This window comes from Clarias gariepinus, chromosome 22 (assembly GCF_024256425.1).
Source record: "Clarias gariepinus isolate MV-2021 ecotype Netherlands chromosome 22, CGAR_prim_01v2, whole genome shotgun sequence".
Taxonomy (NCBI): domain Eukaryota; kingdom Metazoa; phylum Chordata; class Actinopteri; order Siluriformes; family Clariidae; genus Clarias; species Clarias gariepinus.
Window position 1 is genome coordinate 8,330,829 of NC_071121.1, and position 23,333 is coordinate 8,354,161.

A 23,333-nucleotide genomic window follows, 5' to 3' on the forward strand; every position below is an offset into this window, starting at 1 on the left:
AAATATCAGAAATGGATTATGCTAATAAAAAAGGTGTCTGTGAAACATCTATTCACTATTCAGGGGTTGATTTTAAAACCAGGCCACCACCCTGATTTTAATAGATAGCCAAGAGATTAGTGAGATTAATAAATTAATGACCTTTTGTATTGTTTATCGTAATAAATGTAATTACCACCTAGGCTTAGCATTAATATCACATATTTTAGGTAAAATTTAATAAAGGAAAATACATATCATAGTAATATGATAATAAAAATTCCTATCAATACTAGTAGGAGGTGGTATCAAAAAGTGGCAGCACAGTAGTGTGGTGTAGCAATGTCGACTTGCACCACCAGTGTTCGGGTTCGATTCCCGGCCAGGTTCGATTCCTCTCTCTATGTGCATGGAGTTTACATGTTCTCCCCATGCTTGGTGGGTTTCCTCTGGGTACTCCCTTTTCCTCCCACAGTTCAAAGGCCTGCAGATTAGGCTAATTGGTGTTCCCAAATTGCCCATAGTGTGTGTTTGTGCTCTGCAATGGATTAGCCCCCTGTCCAGGGTGTACCCCACCTCATGAACTTTTAGGCTGATAGCCTACTGAGTTAGGCGCCAGGCCCCCCGTCACCCTGAATGCAGGATAAGTGGTGGCTACCGCAGTGGTGGCTCAGTCGGTTAAGGCTGTGGGTTACTGGGTTACTGATCGGAAGGTCGAGGGTTCGAGCCCCAGCATCGCCAAGCTGCCACTGTTGAGCCCTTGAGCAAGGCCCTTAACCCTATCTGCTCCAGGGGTGCTGTAAGCTGGCTGACCCAGCACTCTGACCCCAGTTTCCTAATTGGGATATGCGAAGAAGAAATTTCACTGTGCTGTAAAGTACATGTGACAAATAATTGAATATTCTATTCTATTCTTTTAAAGCAGTATAGATGGTGAGTGAGTGAAGTAAGGCTGCACGCCCAGCCTACCTTCATAAGTCAGTGTGCCGAAAAAACACCATCCTGCGTACAACCTGAAGCTGTTTAACATGATTCGGCAAGTTTACGCAGTGAGTCGTTTGAGGTGTTTAGAGTGGCTGGAAGTCATAAGTCACTGGAAGATGACGCGATATCCGTAAGACCTTTAATAAGCTCAACCCCCGAAGCCATTCGACAACTTGTGCATGATGATACAATAGAGAAAAATTTCCAACATTGCTGCCGCTGTCTGTGTGTCATATGGAACAGTCCATGCAATCCTCATGTGTGATTTGAACATGCGCAGTATTGCTTCCAAGTTGGGCCCCAGGCTGCTGACCCTGGAGCAAAAGGAACATTGTGTTGAAGTCTGCCAAGAACTAAGCATGCCATGGATGACCCATTATTCATGTCAAGGATCATTACCGGTAACGAAATTTGGGTGTATGGGTACGACCCTGAGACAAAGCAAGTAGTAGTCTTTACAGTACAAGATCATCATTGAGACCTATCATCTCAAATTCAAATTTTATTTGTCAACATGCACAGTCATACACAGTGCGATATTCAGTGAAATTCTTATACGACTGCCCGTGACCTTAAAAATAAAAGCTTATAGATAAGAAAAAAATATAAATAAAAAAATAAATACAATTAAAAAAATAAATGTAACTAGGATAAAAATATCTATATCATATTCTCTATGACTGAAAAAGGCGAGGCAGATCTGTAGCTTGAGAAAATGCATGCTCATCATCTTTTTTGACAATCGTGGCATTGTGCATAGAGAATTCATCCCCAGAGGCCAGAGACTCAGTAGTGAATTTTACTGCCAGGTTTTAAGCCATCTGAGGGAGGACGCACAGTAAAAAACAGAGCTTGTGAAAGGAACTAATTTTGATTCCTTCTTATAGTATTAGTACGGTTGTTGTTATAGAGGTATTTTGTTTATTATTTGCAATATTACAAATATTAAATTAAATAGTGCTGATATCACAGCAACATTTCAAGAAACCACACATGCTCTCTGAACCTGTTATAAATTTTACTGTACAATCTTTCAAATTCACAGAATTAAAAAAAATAACATTCAAACAATGTAGCATTTACAGATTTTTAAGCATTTACAAGCATTTCTTTCCTTCAAAATAGCCAGCTTTCTTTAGGGAACATCACAAATGTAGGTGATATTATATTCATTTATATTTATATAATGAGGATTTTTTAAAAAGCATTACAAAAATGGACAGTTAAATAGAAGACTCATAGAAAAGAGACCTACAGCAACAAAAAGAGAAATCAAATCTATATGCTGCATCGCCACCTAGTGGTCACATAGTAAACTGAAATACATGTATAGTGTATTGAGCCATAGACCTGCAGTCACTTTACTCCTTTACAGCTGTTTGGTTCCACTGTTCTGACACTATTCGAATACAACATGAACTTGATATTTAGCTAATGTGTTTGAATCTGGTGTACTGAAGAACAGTAAACACTGTGGTTCTCTAAAGGACTGTGATTTGTCTTGCGGCTTAGCGATATCCCCTTCAGTCACAAAGCTTTGCAGATCCTCTGAGTTCCAACTCCCATGATGAACATAAATCATGCCAGAAACGCAGAGCTCTTGGTCCATACGGTTGCTCCTACACTTCCTTCTCATAGAGATGACAAAGCTACACAACTCTTTTTAACTACGCCACTTTTTTGAAAACTTGCTTGCAGATTTGGCCGTCACAGTAAAGCTCCTATAAGAAGAGAGGGAAAGAAATGGTAATGCATAGTCAACTTATTTTAAACAGCAATCTAAATCAAATGGGGGGACAAAAACAAGCATGTATTCGTACCAGGTGCAGTTTATCATCCTCGATCCAGTGGGCCCAACCTCTGTTTTTCTTCTCACCCTTTTGAAAGCACACCATCCTGTTCCCCTCCCATGTCACGACAGACTGCCAATAAACAAAGTATATAATAATTTCACACTTTTGACTCAGATTTTTGTCTCTCACTCTGAAATGCAATGCAGTTTTAACCTTATACTGTACATACACACACTATAAAGTCACTAGAGTCTATAGATGGTTACAATATACTGTATTGCTATTTTCGCTTTACCATTTTTCAAAACAAATGTATTATAATCCATACTAGAACAATTAACACCTTTACCACTGTGGTTGATATTTATTTGATTTGATAATGTACAGTATATAACATATAATTAATATTGACCATATTTTATTATCTTACGTTCCATTAACAGTAAAAGGCAACATGGATGAATGATTAATGTAATGAATTGCATTAAAAATAAACCAGTCAAATAACACTTAACATTTTGTTACACCAATGTCACCTAAAAAAATATAAAGTTCTAAAAAAAAAAAAAAAAATTTGTGCATGAATCAATGAAATAACAGGATTAGTTATTAAACACTGATTTAGATGTGAATAATGTCACAAATACAGTAGGTAGATCCTTGACAAGAAAGTTCCTTAAGGGATTCCTGAATGGTGAATGATCTAGCTTTCTAAAGTGGTTCTATTCAGATCCTTTTGTGAGAAATGAATTTAAGTCAAATTTGCAGTGATAAATTGGTTTTATTTAAAATAATGTTCTTATAATGTATTCATGGGTTTGTCCCACTAAACCCCATAAGGGTTCTACAGTATGTAGCACAGCATCTTTCGTCCTTAAAAGAAGCTTTGAATAATTTATTTTTTTTAACTAATATTAGAAATCAAATTAAAATGTAATATCCATTATATTTAGTCATAAGAGTGATACAAGTCCTTTTATATAAATACTATAAATGTTTCACCTTGCAATGTCTTTCATCCAGGCCTTTTGTAAACTCATCAAACTCTTCATCCACTCTAAAGGAGAACACGTAGTTCCTGAAGGTGCTGAGAGTTTTGATCATATACTTGTCACTGACATACTCGATCACCTTCCGCTGCTTGAGCTTCATCGCTATCTTACGAGTGGACACACCAATTCCTGCAAGAGAACAAGTGTAAGCAATTTATAGTACTAAATACATGCAAAGAAGAACACTGTGCATGTTTAATGGTGTAAATTTCTATATAGTAATCCTCATTAACATTCTTAATATAGTTCTGAAGAACTATGTCACATGTTCCTGGTTAATGTCAACGTTCACATTCATGAAAATGATCTTGGTGTGAAATAAAGCCTTACCCAAAGCAATCATGTAACCGTCTAAATTGCAGTTGCTGAGCATTTCCCAAGTCCCACAAAAGCTGGCAGGCATTTCTTTTTCTTTCTGGTCAACAATATAAATCACAGCAGAAGAGAAACACAAATGCTTTGGGAAAAATTATGTCATACGCAGCTTTTAAAAGAGACTCGGTGAGTCGCACAGTGGGAGGTGTCAGGAGACAGGTGGTTACACCTGACGTACACACACTAACCCATCCCAAACACACATACACATATACTGTATACACATACAAAGGCATTGTGTTTTAAATGTCAGGAGAGAACACACCTCTTAATTTAAATCTCATTAGTCTTTAATAAACAAATAAATTAAAGTAAATATGCTGGGCGTATAATAATAAATCTGCAGTATATATAGTCCACTAAAACATTGCCTTATATAGTTTTAGATTGCAAAAGAGTAATTATACAGCTGTCCTATAATCAATTATTTTATTCAATATTCCTGTTTTTGAAGTCAGTTTTAAAAATATTGGCACCTAAAACACAACGACTTCATAAGATGTGATCCTGACAATAAGAACATTTTTTTTTACAAGTTTAACCAGCTAATATATCATATTGCCAAAAGAATATAATTACTATATTGTTGTATTATGGCAGAATGTCATTAAATTGATCTTACTTTTAATTTAGCTGATTTTAGGTCAATTGCAAAATATCAGCAAACGTAACTACAGTATAAATATGAAATAATATTTTCATTAAAGCAATCAATTTAATGATATATTTGTTTTTAATATTACTTTTAACTTTTTTACTAGTTTCAAGGTCCTCATCAAAACACTGGCAAATATGTAATTAATAATACTTCTGTTTAAAATAATATATAATCGTATTGAGAAACGTCACTCAAAAGACATAAAACTGAAACGCTGAAACCGGAATGTTTCCACTGTGAAGGCTATTGTCACTAGGTGTTAACAGACCTTCGTCGTGTATTCCCCAGACAGTGAGTCATTATCAGTTAACATCATCATTTCCACTAATAGCCATGCACTTCACAGTAACATCAGTAAAAAGCCTTCATATCTATGCAGGAGAAAATCACATGATTTCGTCAGAATGCTCTAAGGAACAGGAAGCTAAATACATTATAACTGAAAGCATTTGGCGGGAAAAAGTTTGAGTAATTGTTTCTTTTAAATGTCTGTTAACATCTGGGAGGATGTGGCTCAAAATAGTAATCTAATCACACATACATACTAAAAAAAAAAGTAGGGAGGAAAAATGGTTAATTCAATCCAGTGTTTAACATTAAACGAGGCCTTTTCTTTGGTCTAGTTATCATTATAGGGTGTGTCAGATCAGAACCGTTGATAAGCCAGCACGTGCTTTACCGTCCGTTTACGCAGACAGCATTTTTAGCCTCAGAGCATATTCCCTGACGTTCTCTGAAACTGTCATACTGACTTTTACAACACCATGCCCTAAACATATTTTTACTTTTAAATCAGTCATGACCCAGTCATTCCTATGCCTAAAAATACATCTGTCATTTTCCAACTGGGTGACATTTCTTTGGCTATACGTTATAGACGTGTAACAGAATTGGCACACTCTGTTTCACTTATACACATTAATTCGCTCCAGATTGGTGGTCAGCAAGTGTTGATTAATTTTCTATGAGGCACCTCAGACAAGGGTTCCAGCGGCAGGGCAAATCACGGGGTTAATACTGTATTAATGTGATCATTTTAATACATTATCATTTATAGCGTCCTGTACGATAATGGAGGCTCAACAGAATTTAAAGCTAATAATTAACACCTTAAATGTGTTATTTAACAAAAACATGCCTAAATGTTAATAATAATAAATTTTCTGTTATAAGATATGTTATGACACATCTTATAACATAAAAGATGGAGGTTTTCCAACAAAAGAGAAACTTATACAGTAGGGTAACAAGTCTTTCTAATGCATTAACATATATTAATTAATATTATGTCTTATTTTTTAATCTTATGTTTATGTGTGATTCTTATTTTATTGTTTTCTCATCTGTGTAACTATGTACATGTTTTTTAGGCTAACCTGACCTGACGTTCTGTATGTTATCTCTGTATATGTGTGCGTCTGAGGGTAGAAGAATAACATTCGAACCTGATGTCGTATCTCGTCTAGTCTGAGGATGTGAAAAACACAGTAAGGGACTGGTAAAAAGTTCTGTCATCGTGGTGCAAGGTAGCCAATCTGGAGGCGACAGTTCAGCTCGGACCATACGGACACATAGGTGTTAATAGTATTTAAACTCATTGAAATTAGTGTCTTTGTCTCTGCTGCTTTTGATGCATTCTTTTGTATATTAACCTGTTTTAGTCCAACTGCTCGCTCCTGAAAGTGTATCTAATCTAAGTTTCCATGACTTAACAGCTATAGTGTAATAGATAAGTGGGATTGTGATGTCTTATGGACATTTCACAACATTGAATGTACAGTAATTATAAATGATCAACCATAGGTGAATTGTTGTGAAATAAGAGAAATTAAACATAACCTGGGGTAGAAACGACTTTTTAACATCCAGCCCTCGTTACACCAGCTTGAGATTAATTATTTTCATTTTAAGAACATATGGGATCTTTTTTTTTTAAAACACATTTAATTTCTTTTGTTGCTGACATAGGCACTGCTGTTACTCTCCCAGCATAATTTAATCAAAATGCCTCATTTGAATCTCTTTTCAAAAGCTGTTCATTAGTCTGAATGGTGAGAAGTGTGTTTGAAACTCAGCTGTATGCGTGAAGTGGCATGACAGCAAGGATCCATCTGCATAATTTATCAAATTCAATTCAGAGTGATAGATGTAAAAAGAAAAAAATGAAGGATGAGAGTTGTCTTTTATTATTGATCAGAGCAAATGGTTTGATCAGTTGAAAAGAGCCAGTTTTCCCATCAGTATATTGTATATATATATATATATATATATATATATATACACACACAGTCGATGAGATGACCGGGCATTAAGAGTAAGAAGGGTAATTAATCAATTTAAGCCGGGTATTATTATAAGAAGAAAAGAAATATAAGCTCAGATATAATCACTCCTAAAAGTCTTAAGATACTACTTAAATTATTAATACAAATAAGACAAAGCTTTAAATTGGTGATATTTAAACAATTTAATCACTAAGGGCCAAGCTGTTAGAATAATTAATTCTGAATGGAAGAGTAGATAGATTTTTACAAAATGACCCCATTTAACCATCACAATTTGTCCCTTGTCTAAGTCACTCAAATCCTTACATTTGCCCATTTTTTCTCCTTCCAACACATCAAATTTAGGAATAAATTTGCTGTCTAATATAGTATATCCCATGCACCCCAATGATATTGTATTGTGACATGGGCCAAATTTTGATTGCTAGATGACTGAGTCAGAGCAACTCCAAAACTGTTGCTCTCAAGACATGTTCCCTACCAAAAGTGTCCCAAGGAAAGAATGTTAATGTTAATGCAGTCAGAACACAGTTTTAGTAGCAAAAGGAGGGACTTACTCAATATTAGGTGGATGGTTATAATGTTATGGTTCAAGCATAGATGTCTTTCAAGGACAGTAAGTATTTACCCCTGAACTTATTATAAAACTGCTCTAACTATAGAACTGCACCAGACAGAGCAAGATAAACCAGACAGACGAGAGAGAGAAAGAGAAAGCACCATGCTGGGATTAACCCTAAGTCTTAAAAACTATCATGTCAACACAGTTAATATACTCTATTGTGTATGGATTAAGTGTACATGTTAGGGTTTATGACGTGAGATTGCAAACACAGAATAGCAGCAGATGTTAATAAGAGTAAATTCTTCCAAAAGGAGTTAAAAGGTGAGGGTGAATAAACTGTACTGTGCTTTTGTGAACTCCTTCAAGGCTTACACTGCAAATGGGTAAAAGAGAAATATACAATAAACATAAAACAAGAGTAAAATTTGTGCATAAATATTAAGAGAGATGAGTTATAGCAGACTAAAAAAAAAAGCTACTGTGCTGCTTTTTTTGCTAAGAATCTTATTGCTAAGCTTTAGAGCCTACAGTTTATAGACAATAGGATGTTTGCCCTGGTTCTCTAGTTTCAATGCTATTCTATGGTGTGTATTTATTGTATAGTTTGCACTTCTCTCATACTGTAACGTATATGTATTATTGTGTAAAATTATATTTCATTATGTAACCATGGATTATGTTCCTTAATAAACAATTTCACATTTCAAGGTATATGAGGTGCTTTATTTAGAAATAAAAATAAAACTTGACTTGCCCTCCCTAGAGCTATTTGGAAGTGAGTCAAATGAAAAAAAAAAAAAAAACTGTTGTATCCATATAATCTCATTTTTATTAATTTCCATTGTTCCCTTTTGAGGGAGTTTGAATTAAAAATAAAAAAATATTTTCATTATAATTTATATCAGGTGGTTTAGTGGTTGGTACTGTTGCCTCCCACCTCAAGGGTCCAGGTTCTCCCCATGCTTGATGGGTTTCCTCCAGGTACTACGGTTTCCTCCCACAGTCCAAAGACATGCAGATTAGGCTAATTGCCGTTCCCAAATTGCCCGTAGTGTGTGAATGGGTGTGTGTATGTGTGTGCCCTGTGATGCATTGGTATCCTGTCCAGGGTGTACCCTGCCTCATGCTCTTAGTTTCCTGGGATAGGCTGCAACTACACTGTACATCTTTGTACAATCCTCATATTAAGGACAGTTGGGTATAATTCTTTTGTAAACTTCCTCCTTCTTTTCATTTGGATGTGCAATAAAACATGTGCTACTTAATTCCATCAAATTTTCACTGTAATACTTGGCTGCATTTAAAAAAGACTTTCAGTTTTTACTTAAGCACATTTTGGTACTGCATATCAACATTTTTTTCATCCACAGGTATGTAGTATTTCAAAAGCAAGAATCTACAGTGTTCATATAAAGTACAGTACTAAAAAAATGATAATTTAGAATAATAAGAAAAGACCAATTACATTAAAGAAAATTCTAGAATTAGGAGAAGAGTATTGTTTAGTTTTAACTAGACATTGAACTAAGTAACAGTAAAAGACATTGGTTCCCACCCCCGGTCTTAACATACACTCACTTTAACTCAAAGTGCTTTTATTTTGGTGAATATTGGTTAAATTATCTTTGTTGGTAGTATGGAATATTGTATAGCGTGCAGGACAGAGGATACTCCATAATGAGGATTGGGACCCTATGTTATAAGATGGGTTGGGAACAGATGGTTCCATGCTGGTGGAGAGGCTTGTCTTTTTGCAAGGCAAACTTGGACTTCTTAACAACCATCCCAAATTGTATAAATTAAAATTGAATATTACAAATAATTAGTTCATCAGCTATTTAGAATTAAAACAAGTGGGAGTAAGAAGAATTATTGCTATTTACAAATGATGCTGCAAGTAAAAAGCTAACAAGTATCCATTATTGGTCTAATGTTATATGGCCGTTGATACAATGGCTTAGTGGCTAACACTGTCGCCTTGCACCTAGAATGTCCTGGTTCGAGTCCCGTCTCAGGGTCTGTATGCATGGAGTTTGCAGGTCCATCTGTGCTTGGTGGGTTTCCTCACACAGTCCAAAGACATGTGAATTAAGCTAATTAGCATTTCCAAATTGCACGTAGTGTGTGATGGAATGGCACCCCATCCCGGGTGTACCCCACCCCGTCCCCTACGTCTACTGGAATAGGCTGCAGGCCCCCCGGGACACTGCATACAGAATAAAGCAGTATAGACGGTAAGTGAGTGAGTGTTATAAGACCTAGAGGATTAGAGAACAGTAGGCTATCCTTTATACAATGTATACCTTGTTAGGTCTCACACTTCGAAATTGGGGCCCATTGTGTGCTAAAGGGAGATCTTCAAGGTGAAAACGAGGCTGTGTCGTAAAATCAAGCATGTTTCAAAATAACAAAAAGATGTCTGATATACTACGACGAAAATATTTATGTTGTGAAGAATCATAATCAAGAAAAGATTCTTGCAGAACATAGTTTCAGAAGTTGCCCACACGAACATGAGAATCCTCCACTATCAGTCAAACATTGTTGGGAGTTTTTTTTGGGGAGGAGTTATGGGATATGGGGGCGGGGACCCATATATCTAAGAAACAGATACTGTAAGTCTTTATAAAGTTTTCATCAGATTCATATTCCGAAACAAATTTCTACGCAAAAAAGTAGGTGCCCACAAACATTAATTATAATTACAAAGACCCTCATTTCACCATGAACCTGATTAATTACTGAAACTTTAAAGTATTTTATTTAGAGGGCTGAAACGAAAACCTGTTTCAAGCTCTAGGCAGAAAAAGTGTCTCATAAAAATCGCTCGTATTTATAAACCTTGAATCAATCACTTCAGTGAAACTACTCATAGCCTATAAGATATAAAGTGTAGAGAAATATTGCTTCATTGCTGATGGTCAAGTGTACAGGCTCTATAAGTGTTTGTGCGTGTGTGAGACACCAAAGTGCAGTAGTTTATTCAGTTGAACCAGCATATCTCTGAAGAGGAGCCAGGATGACATCAGTGTTTTTCTGCTCACTCTCAGCACTGTACAGATGCTGTTCTTGGATGTAGCGCACCACAGGCTCAGGCAGCACATAGCGAACGCTGTGGCCCCTGCGCACGGCTCGTCTCACGTGAGTAGCCGAGATGTCGTTCCTCACCCATTCCCTCACAATGTGGATGTTCTTTCTGTGCTTATGTAGCACATCAGACTCGTAGACAAACTTTTCTGCATCACAACCACTCCTTGTAATGCACACGAGCCCAAAGCGTCCTATGATCTCCACAATGTCCTCCTCCTTCCACAGATTAGGGACACTGAAAGATTCCAGGACATCTGCCCCACACAATAACTTAAGCTGCATGGGTTCTGCAGAAAGACAATCAGATACAAAATGTCAAAATTAAAATAAAGTAGGAAAGTATAAAAATATAGCCAAATGGATCTGAAAAACACACCAACTATCATTTAACAAAAGACCAAAAAACAACCCAGTCAAAATGAGCAAAAAAAAGAATGAAGATATATATATTACAAATAATGATAATAGCCATGTAAACAAAAATATATCCACCTAGACCCAAAAACAAGGCCAAAAACTGCCAAATGATCGCTAAAAACTACACCAAAAACCAGTCCAATAGTCAGTCAAATCTGAGACCAAAACCAGCCCACTAGACTGTTAAATAGTAATAAAATAAACAGGTATTGACCTGTTTCGATGATGGCATTTTAAAGGGCTGTCTAACACCTGTCCAAAATCTACAGATGTTCAGCTGTAGATTTTGAGCTCTGATGACTGAAGCAGAATGAAGACTTTCTCTTCCATTATATTGAGTTAAATCACAAAAACCTTATTTTCACAAATTTCAGTCAAACCATCTTACAAAATCCTTAGCATTCATTTTAAATGTGATACAAATCATCAACTACTTAATTCATTTCCTTGTGATGTGATGTGTTAGAAAGGACATCTCCGTTTCTTTCCATTGTTTTTCATGACATGAGTGTGTCCTGTTCGAAATAATATAAAAGAAGTCAATGAAAGTTGTTCCCCTACAGTATTAGACACCACCTTGTTGATCAGGTGATGAGAACAGAATAAACAAAGTTGGCCCTAGCTTTGAATGAATGCCTTAAAGCCTGTGACCCGTCTCTCAACAGCACTAATCTGTGTTAAGACAGCTATTACACCTATTAAATCTTGGTGAATGATATGAATGCTGTCTGACCCTGTTTTGCAGTGCAAACCTTCTGTTTTAAATAACCTGTAATGGTTCTGGCTTCATTTTTTGCCTGAAGGGCGATGTGCAGCTCTTACGTGCATGTTTCTGAAAGTCAGCTTCTTTCATTTTGCATTCATATACACTAGGACTTATTGGAAATGTATCTGAAAAGATGTACAGTACTGATGCTTGTAGACAGTACCTGATCTGTTGTGAATTATTGAACTTTCCTCATTTTCCTCCAATCTTCTCTTTTTCGCGAACTTCACTGTGTCCACCTCGTCATGGTTCTCAGCTGATGACAGCTCTGCGTGATGATGTCTTTGAAAGATCAAGCAAAAATACTTAGGCATAACAGGGTTAAGTTTACTGTTTTAAACTAAAAGCTATCTCTAAAGAAAAAGGCAGCAAACAGGCAGAGAATCCAGAAAACAAGATTGTTAACACTTTAGAAAAAAAAAGAAAAAAAAGAAAGCCTGTTTAAATTACAGACTCTATGAACTTTTCTATTGCGACATCATAAAAAAAAAAAGCAATGGAGGGAGTATCAAGTCAAACCTGGACTACTGATTGTGCAGAATAACAAGAGTAAAAACTGCCTTTTGCTCTATATAATCTCCAGCTACACTAATGCACTTATCCCAGTGTTTCACTAGTGCTTGGATACCATTAAGGAAGAAAGATGTCTCAGAACGCCAAAGCCATGATCAGACAGCCTGCTTCACATCTAAAACGCTGGCCTCCCAAGAACTCCTTTAATGGCCCAAACATGTGGAAACTGCTTGAAGCGAGGTCAGGACTGTATGGTAAATGTGGCAATAACTACAAGCTAACTGATAGTGAACAATTGTGCGAACCGTTCCCACAGACAGATGCATCTCTCCTGCAAGCTGGCGACAAGTTAGCAGTTGTTTTCACACCATTAATGTTCCTGGGAATGACTGCATATTAAAGGAATAATGCTGGCCCTTTTATACCGCTGGTAATTCAAGTGTTCCTTTTTCTTCTTACAAATCAAAAGTTATTCTACCTGATCCCCTTTATTCTATGATGAACTGTTGTCTTTCTCATTCACATGTTATGAAAGATCACTGACTAATTTGATGAAGTTGACAATTATATAAATCACCAGATTTCAACCAAATCTGAGACGTATGGGTAATTTTTGGGTGATGTGTTACGGGGAATTCTCCATCATCATCATCATCATCATCAACCAAACTCCAAGTCAGGGATTGGCGATCATTTAGCTTTTATAGTTCCAGACACTGTCTATGGGTAAAAATCTGCAGATTCTTTACACCCAAGTTACGAACAAATGGTGAAATAAAAGCTACCTCATAACTTTGGCTGTTTCCACCCACTCAGGCTGCTGGCTCTCCCAGTCATCCACACTGATCCAGCTCGAGGTCTCGGTCGCTAATCTGGCCATCTCCACCCGATGACATGCCTCAATTAGACCCTTCTTCTTATAGGCATCGCCGACAGGAGAGATTAAACCCTTTACTACTCTGTACCTTCCTGAAAAAAAGGGGAAAAAAAAACATCAAATCAACAAATAAAATTATCACTGAAATATATTTTGATTATCGTATATACAAGAGCAGTTCTCAGCTACTGTGCTGTGACTCAAAAGTGGATCATGTATGTTTTTCTCCTTTTATCGTTATACTAAATGTGTCCACGACTTCATTCGCAATGGAATTTATTTGCACACTCATAAGCTTGTTTTTTAAAAATGTAAAGCGGCATCTGTTGAATTTTGAGAAGAACTAATGATTTTTTATGATATAAGGGTGTTTTTCATTTAAATTTTTAATTAGTATAGCTTTTCTTCCTGTAGGCCTGATTGCGATAAAACAAAGGCTATACAGTATGTTTTACCTTAAGCTTGGCCCCATACATACACCATTAAAATTCATTTACTGTTTTTACGCGATGAGGGCACTAAAACAGACAATCCCAAAAAGCATCTTGATGTGTTTTATTACTCACCTTACGTCGCCCCCCCCCCCAAAAAAAAAAAAAAAAAAAATTATCTTCAATGTACCGACATGCAAACTTATACAGTTTTATTATATGTATGAAGAGGTGGGTACAGGCAGGTTGGAATGGGTGGAGAAAAGTGTCAGGTGTGTTGTGTGATAAAAGAGTATCAGCGAGAATGAAAGGAAAGGTGTACAGGACAGTGGTGAGACCAGCGATGCTCGGCGGCTTAGAGACAGTGGCACTGAAGAAAAGACAGAGGGCAGAGTTGGAGGTAGCAGAGCTGAAGATGTTGAGGTTCTCTTTGGGAGTGACAAGGATGGATAGGATCAAGAATATTTTTCAGAGGGACAAGCCATGTTAGATGTTTTGGAGATAAAGTCAGAGAGGCCAGATTGAGGTGGTTTGGACATGTTCAGAGGAGAGATCGTGAATATATCGATAGAAGGATGTCGAGTTTGGAACTGCCAGGCAGGAGGTCTAGAGGAAGACCAAAGAGGAGATTTATGGATGCAGTGAGAGAGGACATGTAGTTACTTGCCATAACTTTAGTAGCCATAAACTTTAACATATCAAACATTTATAATTAATAGTTTTCATTTTTCATTGCTGACTTTTTTTGTTGTGAGTACCACAAGTTCTGTGGTATTAGTGTGGTATATGATAATGTTTGTTATTGTTTAACTCAGTCAGGGTGTCCTGGTCCTAAGACCAGTTGAGAGCCATTAATGGGGATGGTATACGGTAACGCTGCTGGTGTAACATTGATGTACCGGTATCTTCCAGGTGATCCCGTGCCAGCTCAAACATACGCAGGTGCATGTTGGTGATGGGGTTGAAGGAGCCACAGGCCAGTAACACAACTCTAATTCTCTCCTGCAGAGCCATCGGGGATGTCAAAGATCTCAGCAAAGAACTGAATCGGGACCTGAGGAAGGGAAGAAGATATTAATCTACATTCTTCGTCATCAGTTTTGGAAAGGGATCTTAAATGTGAATGTTGTACCCTTAAATAGATACAAATAGTTAGGAGAGAAAGATGGGGAAATGACTAGCACCCGGCTCTCACCGTCGATTGTTTAGATTTAATGAGAGGAAAATCGTGCAGGCTCCCCCTACTGGAGCTCCACAGTAAAAGACATTAACAATGGATCACTGCATGAACCCGCCCAGGGGATAATGCGCATAACCTATCTGTATGATACCTTCAGTGATACTTGAATTTTAACAAACACAATTAAAACAATAGCCAGTCCCTGTACACATTTTTAAATATTTAAAAAATTACACACAATGAAAAAACAGAACACTGCAGTCTTTGTGATCTAAGCAAAAAATATACATGCATCCAAACAAATAAATGTATAACTGCCACATTCTATCTGTAACATATGTAGTTTATATTGTGAAAAACCTATGCAAAGTAAATTCAAATAAACAAAATATTCTTTGGCCCAAATTAATTTATACAACATTTTAGAAAACCAGACCTAACTTGGAAATTGCGTTAGATCAGAGATGTTAAACATAGGACCAATGTGTTGGCACCAGCCTGATAAAGGTTTTAATCCAACCATATCAAATGAGTTTTGAAGCCATGTTCTAAATTAAAACGGTTTTGTGGACATAACTGAAAGATAAAATAGCACTAGAAGTCAAATTTCATTATTTTTCTTTATTTAAAATTTAAAAATAATTTTGCAAACCATGTTGATTTTTTCCCAATTCAAAATTATGAACATCTGTGTGGAGTCATGGCATAAAATCCTGATTTAATCTATTTCAGTACCAGGTACTTAAACAGGCAAAACAGATACATGCTTATGCAAGCCACTGCAAACAAGGTGGAGCATAAAATCAACATCACATATTGGAAGAAAAATAAATAAATAAATAAATAAAAACTTGTTAGTGAAATGCAATATCATCTACCAAACAGATCAACACAAGTTAAATCCAATTTTGCACACAATATATGAGGGGTGTTTAAGTCAAATGAGGACTTTTCATTGTGAACGCTTAGGAGAGTAAAAATTACTTTTCTCTCTTTATATACATATATACCATATGTAATCCCCCTTTCACACTAATGCACTTATCCCGGCACTTCAGTACTGCGTAGAGTCATCAAGGTAGAACGTTTTCTCTTTACATTACAGCTAACAGACTAGCCTCCCTTAATGGCCCCTTCTTTTACTTTCAATTAAAGGAAACTGCCATTGACGGAGATCCTGGGAGGCCCTTTCCTTTAATGGAAAAAAGGTTGATTTGATTTTTTTAGCAGGACAATCCAAAACCTAGGTGGCACGGTGGTGTAGTGGTTAGCACTGTCCAGGTTCCGGGTTCGATTCCTGATCTGGCTCGATTTCTGTCTCTGTGTGCATGGTGTTTGCATGTTCTCCCTGTGCTTGGTGGGTTTCCTCTGGGTACTCCCGTTTCCTCCCACATTCCAAAGACATGTAGGTTAGGTTGATTGGCATTCCCAGATTGCCCATAGTGTTTAAATGAGTGTGTGAGTTCATGTATGTGTCCAGGGTGTACCCTGACTCGTATCCTAAGTCTCCTGGGATAGGCTCCAGGTCCCTGTGACTCTGAATGAAGAATAAAGCAGTATAGAAGATGAGTAAATGATGATCCAAAACCTTATACTGTCCACGGCACCACTTGCACGTTGGAGGAACGTGGCTGGGAATATTTGTCGCACTGCCATACAGACCTGACATTGCTCCAATGCATTTCCAAAGGTTGGGGATATTTAAGGGGTTCCTGGGAGATCAGTGTATCAGATATGAAGCTGGCAGTCCGATCACGGCTGAAAATACTTTTTAATTTGATGGTATCCAAGCATTAGTGAAACGCTGGGACAAATAAATTAGTATAGCAAGGGATTATATGGAGAAATAAAGGTAGTTTTTATATTTATAACCGCTTTCTGATGGTCTGCATAATTTCTGCAATAAATTAATTAAGTTTTTTAAGCATTATCGGTCACTTTTTTTTTGTCCTTTAGACTAACAGTAATGTAATGTGGCCTGTGAGTTGGTTTGTGGTTGACATCCCTGTATTAGCTCTTTATGTATCGCACTAATGCATGAGCAAGTGTTTGCATGCAGACAGCGAGTTCACTTTAAGGAAATTTTATTTCTATTTATTAATAATAATACTGAATGGAACTATGAAGTCATGTCCCAGACATGCACTAAAGAAGTATTAAACAAGTTTCCCCAAAGCAAAATCAAACTTAATCACATGCAGCTAATTGGTCAAGTCTATATAAGACTATTTAAACATGATTATTAGTCACACTGTTCAGATTTCTCACTTGACTGTTACACATATGGTGCTAAAAACTGACCATGCATTTAGTTTCACTTTCACAAGACATGCCACCTGCACACAGGAAAAACGCCAATAACAGCTCATGACTAAGTACTATCAGTATGTATAACCTAATTCTGAACTCTAATAAATCCTTACATGATACTTGAAGGAGAAAAAACCCAAACAATCCTAAAAACAACCACACTGACCAGATAGATACCTTAGTTACTTACCGGAACAGAACGCATGCGCTTATAACTTCCGGTCGCGCTGATTGGTTAATCTTCTTCCGAGGCTTTATTTGATTGGCTGACAAGCAAAATAAAACAATCGTCTCAATTATTATTATTATTATAAGTTGTAATAAACAAAAATGACCATAAATATTAAAATGAAAAAAGAAATGTCAACAATAGGTTTCTATTTCAAAAACGTAGCATACATTTAATAATAAAACAGATAAAAACGAGAAGCTGAGAAATTGTCTGACTGCGAACGTGTTTCCAAACCTCCAATCTGCGCAAGAATTACGCAGCCAATTTTTTTCTTTTTCAGAGAATACCGGAAACGTGAAACCTACCTAGCAGTCAACTCGTCTTTTTATCTGCAATGATTTTCTACATGTAAATGAGTGAAACAGCGCAGCAGTGACATTCCATCAACCATCTCCGTCACAGCCTGCATCCACTGACTTCCTGTTTTAATCTTATTGGACGAAAAATAAAAACGAAGGACCTGTTTTTTTAGGTAGTCGTATATATGCCTGATTTTTCTTTAATATTAGTTCCGTAATTAGCAATATTAGTAATTAGTAATATTAGTGCGTTTTAATGAAATTCATTCAGTTCAGCAAATAAACTTATTTTTGCTTTTTAATGTACACAAAGGAAAAAAAATTTAATATCAATTTTATTTTTAAATTAAATAATCTATTAACTCTTTCTAACCAGTTTCAAAACTGTGTTCTTGCACCTCCAGGGTCTGGGGTCGAATCCTGCCCCTGTTCTGTGTGCATGGAGTTGCACTGTTACCTTACACCCAAGGTAGTGGGTTAAAACTTGCCTCGGGTCAGTGTGTATGGAGTTTCTAAGTTCTTCCTGTGCTTTGTAAGTTTCCTCCAGTTGGTGGTTCTCAACACTGGTCCTGGACGGTACCTCTCTCCTGCACATTTTACTGTTTTCCATGCACCATCTACACACTTCTACACAGTTTATCCTGGTACAGGGTCACGGGGGAAAACATCGACCTTGGAGGTGCAAGGCGACAGTTCTACCTACTTGGTGTATGTAAGCTGCAGTATACTTTACTTAGACTTGCTATGATTTTCACTCAGGCAAACTCGGAACCTACTAAACAGGTCCTTAGGTTACAGGTTGTGCCGAAGAATTCACATTCAGTTAAAACACCGACAGACCCACCCTTTCTTTCTTTCTTATTCCATAAAGACTTTTAAATGTTGTGTGGGATCGTAAGTGCTGTAATTCTCTAAACTAATGAAGTCCTTTTTTACATAAAAGGTAAACGGATGTGATCTGTTGTACATGTTCACGCGGAGTGCATTTGTTTATGGAGTTAAAACCCTAACCTGTTTCTGATTGGCTAATGAACTCTCTTTGATCTTAAGGCGATTTAAGAAAGACACGATGGCTTCTCGGGGAAAATCAGAGACTGGGAAACTAAAGCAGAACATGGAGGAGCAGCTGGACCGCCTCATGCAGCAGCTCCAGGATCTGGAGGAGTGCAGGTAAAGTTCCCCACTGCCATCAGCTCTACCCACTCTTACTCTCCTCTGCAGGAAGATAAACAAACAAACAAAAAATCCTACAAATGATTACTTTAGGTAAATTCATGTGCCTATAATTAAAGACTCTGGTGCTGATTTTTTTTTATAACTGATGTTCCAGTTTCTGGGAGAACTTGTGGTTGTGTGCTACAGGACGTCACAGGATGACATTGCCAGTGCAGTTATTATACAATCCTCCTTAGTAAGCAACAAGTCACATATACTGTATATATATATACGCTTGATGCTGTTAGTCTTTCGGATGCTTTGGGCATTGGGTGGGAATTGAACCCGGGCTTGGGAATGGCACTGCATCCAGGATTGCTGGAGTTTGGGGTTTGGCCTTTGGCATGGCAGGCAGTAAACCTACGACTGAGCCACCACTGACCCAAGTCACCTATGCACACTACCTAATCCAAAAAAAAATTACCACAAAAATTTCCCCTTCGGCTTTGATCATGGTGTGCATTTGATTTGACATTGTTTTTACCAACCTCATGCATCATCAATTTATTTCTTTCCATTCCGAAGAATTTCTCCTGATATGATTGAACATGATTCCTCATGCTCCCAGAACCACTCTTTTACATTCTTTCGAAGTCCAGTGCATCTTGGCATTGTCATTGTAGAAAATGGTTGTGCCATTAGGGAAGAAAAACCCATAGATGTGATAAGCTGGTCATTCAGGTCATCAGGTGACTTTTATTGCCACATAACGTTGCTGAGCCTAGACCTGACCAACTAAAACAATACCAGGTCATAACACTGCTTCCAGAGGTTTGTACAGTGGTTCATGTGATTTGGAATAGGGACAATCTGGACTCATCAGACCTTTTTCCATTGCACCAACGTCCAAACTTTATGCCACTAGAGAACTGAATTCTTGTTTTGTAACTATACCGTTTTTCTTTCGCTTGAGGAGAAACATTGTGGAAAATATAGGGAAATGGTTAAGCAGTAAAAGTAGAAAAATGTGTCGATGTCAAACTTAAAATATGTTTAATGAAAATGTAATCACAAGTTGTTATTATTTATTTATTTATGACCTGTCTTGTCAATTATTTCTTTATTTCAGGGACGAACTTGATGATGAGGAATATGAGGAAACCAAGAAAGAGACACTGGAGCAGTTGAGTGAGTTTAACGAGTCGCTGAAGAAGCTCATGTCGGGAAACATGACCCTCGTGGACGAATTGGGAGGGATGCAGCTAGTAAGACGTTTTTATACAGACATCAATGCTGATCCTGTATTTTCTCTGAATTGGCGAATTATGTGTCTGTAAGTATACTTTTTACTTTGTCCTCTCTCAGGCAATCCAAGCTGCCATCAGCCAAGCATTTAAGACACCTGAAGTTATTCGACTATTTGCAAAGAAGCAACCTGGACAATTACGGACCAGACTGGCTGAGGTAATGCAGAAATACGTCCCGAGCCTGACTAATGACACAAGGGAGTCTAAAGCCTAGATGGTTTAACGTTAATTCTTTTAACACTATGGCTGATTGGGGTTTATATAACACATCACATTATAAGAGTATGAGATTAAATGGTCTGGTTTTACATCTTTTTTAGATGGACCGTGATGTGATGGTTGGGAAACTTCCCAGAGACGTGTACACTCAGCAGAAACTGGAGATCCTCACAGCGCTGAGAAAACTGGACGAGAAGGTGAAAAGCCTATTCCATGTAGATTTTTATTTGCCTCATCAAGATGTTGATTAATTTTCTGTAACAGCAGCTTGTATATAGTGCTGATTATATACAGTAGTGATGAGACAACATGCAGGTTAACTTTTCTTATTTTTATCGTGGTGGAATTTGCTGTGTGTGTGTTTTTTTTATTTTATTTTTTTTTTACCAGTCTGTCATGTCATAGTATTGTTATAGTTGGTGTATTATCCCTGCAAATTGGGTATTATATCACGTTAGTAGTAGGATTGAGAAACAAGTACACACTATTAAATGTTCCTTAAGGCATGCTGGTTTTGTGTCCTAGCTTACAGCAGCGGATGAAGCTTTTCTTACAGAAAATGTCAGTGCCACCCTGAGCCAGTTTGAGAAAGTTACAGCGAGTACGGGTGAGTATGGAGCGATGACATGGTTACTGACAGCACGTGATGGAGAATACTATTCTGAGGTAGACATGGGTGATTTCCTGGAAAGTTTGCATGAGCATTAAAGCAAACTAAACAGTAATCTTGGCATGGCTATTTGTCATGATGACTGCATTAATGTGGAATTATTTTCTCGCTTGCACAAGAAATCACTAAAATGTATCTATTTAAATCTTTAATAAATTTAATTTACATGATGATAACTCATAACTTATAAGACTGACATAACTACTGTATGCCTTAAACATGTAATAGAAAATTTGCCTTAATAATCGACTATAACCGGTTAGGCCGTGTAATGTATTGAAATTACAACCGTAATTATACACGTACCTGTTAATGCATAGGCAGGATTATAAAGTCAGCGAAATATGAGGGTCGTTCAAGTCAAACCGTGAATTGTAATGAAATTTCTCATGAATGAAGGCATAAAACCGGTTGACATTTACAGAAGAAATGTGTGAATGACCATCCTGGCCAAGATGGCTCTGAGCTCACTGCACATCCTGTACATTACAGGAACTCGGGTGAAGGTTATTGCCACATCCCCCGTACAGTCCTGACCTCACTCCAAGCCATTTCCACTTGTTTTTGCCCATTAATGGAGTTCCTGGTAGGCTGGCGTTTCAGACATGAAGCAGGAAGTCTGATCCTGGCTTCAGTATACTGAGAAACTTTCTACCTTGATGGTATCTGAGCATTAGTGAAACACTGGGATTATATAGAATAGAACTAATGGTAGTTTTTACTCTCATAACTGTCTTGTTATTCTGAATAATTAAAAGTATTGGTTTGACTTGAACGTACACTTAGTAATGTGGTAACTACAGGTAATGGTACCGTGACGTTGCAACACAATGGGATTATATACCGTAACGACAACTCGCAGCATCTGTCATGACACGTTTATGACTTGGATATGTCATCATTTAAGGATTAAATATGAGGAGTTAAATATGAATATTGTTCTTCTTTTGATAGAACTGTTGTGTGTGTTTTTTGTGTGATATTTGACTGCATGTTTTGAGTTTTAACCTGATGTTTTTTTCAATTCCTGCAGGATCTGAAGATAAGATCATGGCCTTAGCTAGCTCTGGAGTTGAAAAGAGACAGACTTAGTGATATAAATGACTTGTGTCATTTTTAGGTGTTTTAATGTAATATCTAGCTCTGCAGTTTTTGGATCACTTTTTAAGTGCCATTCAACAGAGTTTCTTAATTGTGTGTTATAATTAACATGGTTTACTTATTTCAAGTTTATTTGTGTGTTTGTGTGATTGTACATTTTTTGGTACAGTGTAGTGAAATTTAAGAATTTCTTGATCAGATTTAATGTATAATATTTACATTAGGTACACTGTGTTTAATGATCTGTGTTTTGCCCGTGGCTTTAAGGGGAAAAAATACCATCTTGATTTTGAAATTTCAGTTAATAGAACTTTCTATCAGGGCGTTTATTATTTTTGTGTAAATGTCCCACTTTTACACTTCTTAATGTAATATCCTATTTATGATACATGTTGAATGATGTAAATGAAATCACAGCTGTTCATTTTTCACATTTTGAGGTTTCAGGTTTCATGAAGATAAGACATTAATAATCATACCTTCTCCTATATGTCATGTATAAAAATATTAATTACTAGTGTTAAATAATAAAAAAAAAATTTTTTTTCATTTGTTTTTCTAAAGACAGAATTATTTTCATGTAAAATTTTAATTGTGAGATAATAATAAATGGGGAAGTAGCCTTGGTGTCTGAGTCACACAGCTGAATATTCCTATGACAAAATAATAAATAAAAATCTGAGTATGATTGTGACAGATTAAATGTGGTGATGTGTGGGAATATTATAATAATATGAAAGTGTTCAAGTTTACAGTCGAAACTCAAATCATGTACAGGGTACCAGGAGTTTGTTTGCAGGATATTGTGGCAACTGGTAATCAGTACTGATTATTCATTAATATTAGTAAATAGATATAAAATTATTATGCGTCCAGTATGTTAGTGGGGTACTAATAGGATTTTAAAATGCTACACTTGAGCTGATTTGAACAACATACAGACTGACATTACAGAGATCTGTTTAAGTTTATTTTCTATTCACCACCTGTTTTTCACGTTTTAAACGCTAGGGGGCACAATTGGTGTAAAAATGGAGCAATGTTTGAGCAAGATTATTCTTGACTGAGAATTAAC

The 23,333-nt window shown here is 36.8% G+C and overlaps 3 protein-coding genes across 6 annotated transcripts; 1 reads left to right on the forward strand and 2 right to left on the reverse strand.

The window, feature by feature from the left end:
- Positions 1-2,005: 2,005 nt before the first annotated feature.
- rbp7a (retinol binding protein 7a, cellular) lies at positions 2,006-4,246 on the reverse strand. The gene is made up of 4 exons (XM_053483077.1): positions 4,139-4,246; positions 3,759-3,937; positions 2,784-2,885; positions 2,006-2,684 (listed from the first exon to the last, which is right to left on the reverse strand). Exons 1-4 carry the CDS (start codon positions 4,209-4,211, stop codon positions 2,631-2,633), a joined length of 408 nt encoding a protein of 135 aa, XP_053339052.1. The 5' UTR covers positions 4,212-4,246; the 3' UTR covers positions 2,006-2,630.
- Positions 4,247-8,497: 4,251 nt separating this feature from the next.
- Positions 8,498-17,934, reverse strand: nmnat1 (nicotinamide nucleotide adenylyltransferase 1). 3 transcript variants are annotated; one of them, XM_053483075.1, is made up of 6 exons: positions 17,813-17,934; positions 17,453-17,541; positions 14,685-14,839; positions 13,263-13,446; positions 12,128-12,246; positions 8,498-11,068 (listed from the first exon to the last, which is right to left on the reverse strand). In XM_053483075.1, the coding sequence occupies exons 3-6, from the start codon at positions 14,797-14,799 to the stop codon at positions 10,671-10,673; spliced, it is 816 nt and encodes a 271-aa protein (XP_053339050.1). In that variant the 5' UTR covers positions 14,800-14,839; positions 17,453-17,541; positions 17,813-17,934; the 3' UTR covers positions 8,498-10,670. The 3 variants fall into 3 exon arrangements, with proteins under 3 accessions (XP_053339050.1, XP_053339051.1, XP_053339049.1); XM_053483074.1 differs by having other exon boundaries at positions 8,499-11,068; positions 17,466-17,541; XM_053483076.1 differs by lacking the exon at positions 17,813-17,934 and having other exon boundaries at positions 17,466-17,537.
- Positions 17,935-18,603: 669 nt separating this feature from the next.
- Positions 18,604-22,961, forward strand: lzic (leucine zipper and CTNNBIP1 domain containing). Of its 2 annotated transcripts, none has more exons than XM_053482909.1 (7): positions 18,604-18,749; positions 18,857-18,976; positions 20,091-20,226; positions 20,327-20,425; positions 20,589-20,684; positions 21,013-21,094; positions 22,191-22,961. In XM_053482909.1, exons 2-7 carry the CDS (start codon positions 18,876-18,878, stop codon positions 22,247-22,249), a joined length of 573 nt encoding a protein of 190 aa, XP_053338884.1. In that variant the 5' UTR covers positions 18,604-18,749; positions 18,857-18,875; the 3' UTR covers positions 22,250-22,961. The 2 variants fall into 2 exon arrangements, with proteins under 2 accessions (XP_053338884.1, XP_053338885.1); XM_053482910.1 differs by having other exon boundaries at positions 18,623-18,700.
- The last annotated feature ends 372 nt before the right edge of the window (positions 22,962-23,333 follow it).

Bases quoted from the DNA above. Each gene is read 5' to 3' on its own strand.
- rbp7a (XM_053483077.1), bottom strand. From the start codon at position 4,211: ATGCCTGCCAGCTTTTGTGGGACTTGGGAAATGCTCAGCAACTGCAAT. The intron at 3,938-4,138 runs GTAAGGCTTTAT...GTTCTCTTGCAG, and splicing joins CGGTTACATGATTGCTTTGG to GAATTGGTGTGTCCACTCGT. The intron at 2,685-2,783 runs GTACGAATACAT...CTCTTCTTATAG, and splicing joins AGGATGATAAACTGCACCTG to GAGCTTTACTGTGACGGCCA.
- nmnat1 (XM_053483075.1), bottom strand. From the start codon at position 14,799: ATGGCTCTGCAGGAGAGAATTAGAGTTGTGTTACTGGCCTGTGGCTCC. The intron at 12,247-13,262 runs GTAGCTTTTATT...GATCTTTCAAAG, and splicing joins GAAACAGCCAAAGTTATGAG to ACATCATCACGCAGAGCTGT. The intron at 11,069-12,127 runs GTACTGTCTACA...GTCTTTCTGCAG, and splicing joins AATAATTCACAACAGATCAG to AACCCATGCAGCTTAAGTTA.
- lzic (XM_053482909.1), top strand. From the start codon at position 18,876: ATGGCTTCTCGGGGAAAATCAGAGACTGGGAAACTAAAGCAGAACATG. The intron at 18,977-20,090 runs GTAAAGTTCCCC...TCTTTATTTCAG, and splicing joins CAGGATCTGGAGGAGTGCAG to GGACGAACTTGATGATGAGG. The intron at 21,095-22,190 runs GTGAGTATGGAG...CAATTCCTGCAG, and splicing joins GAAAGTTACAGCGAGTACGG to GATCTGAAGATAAGATCATG.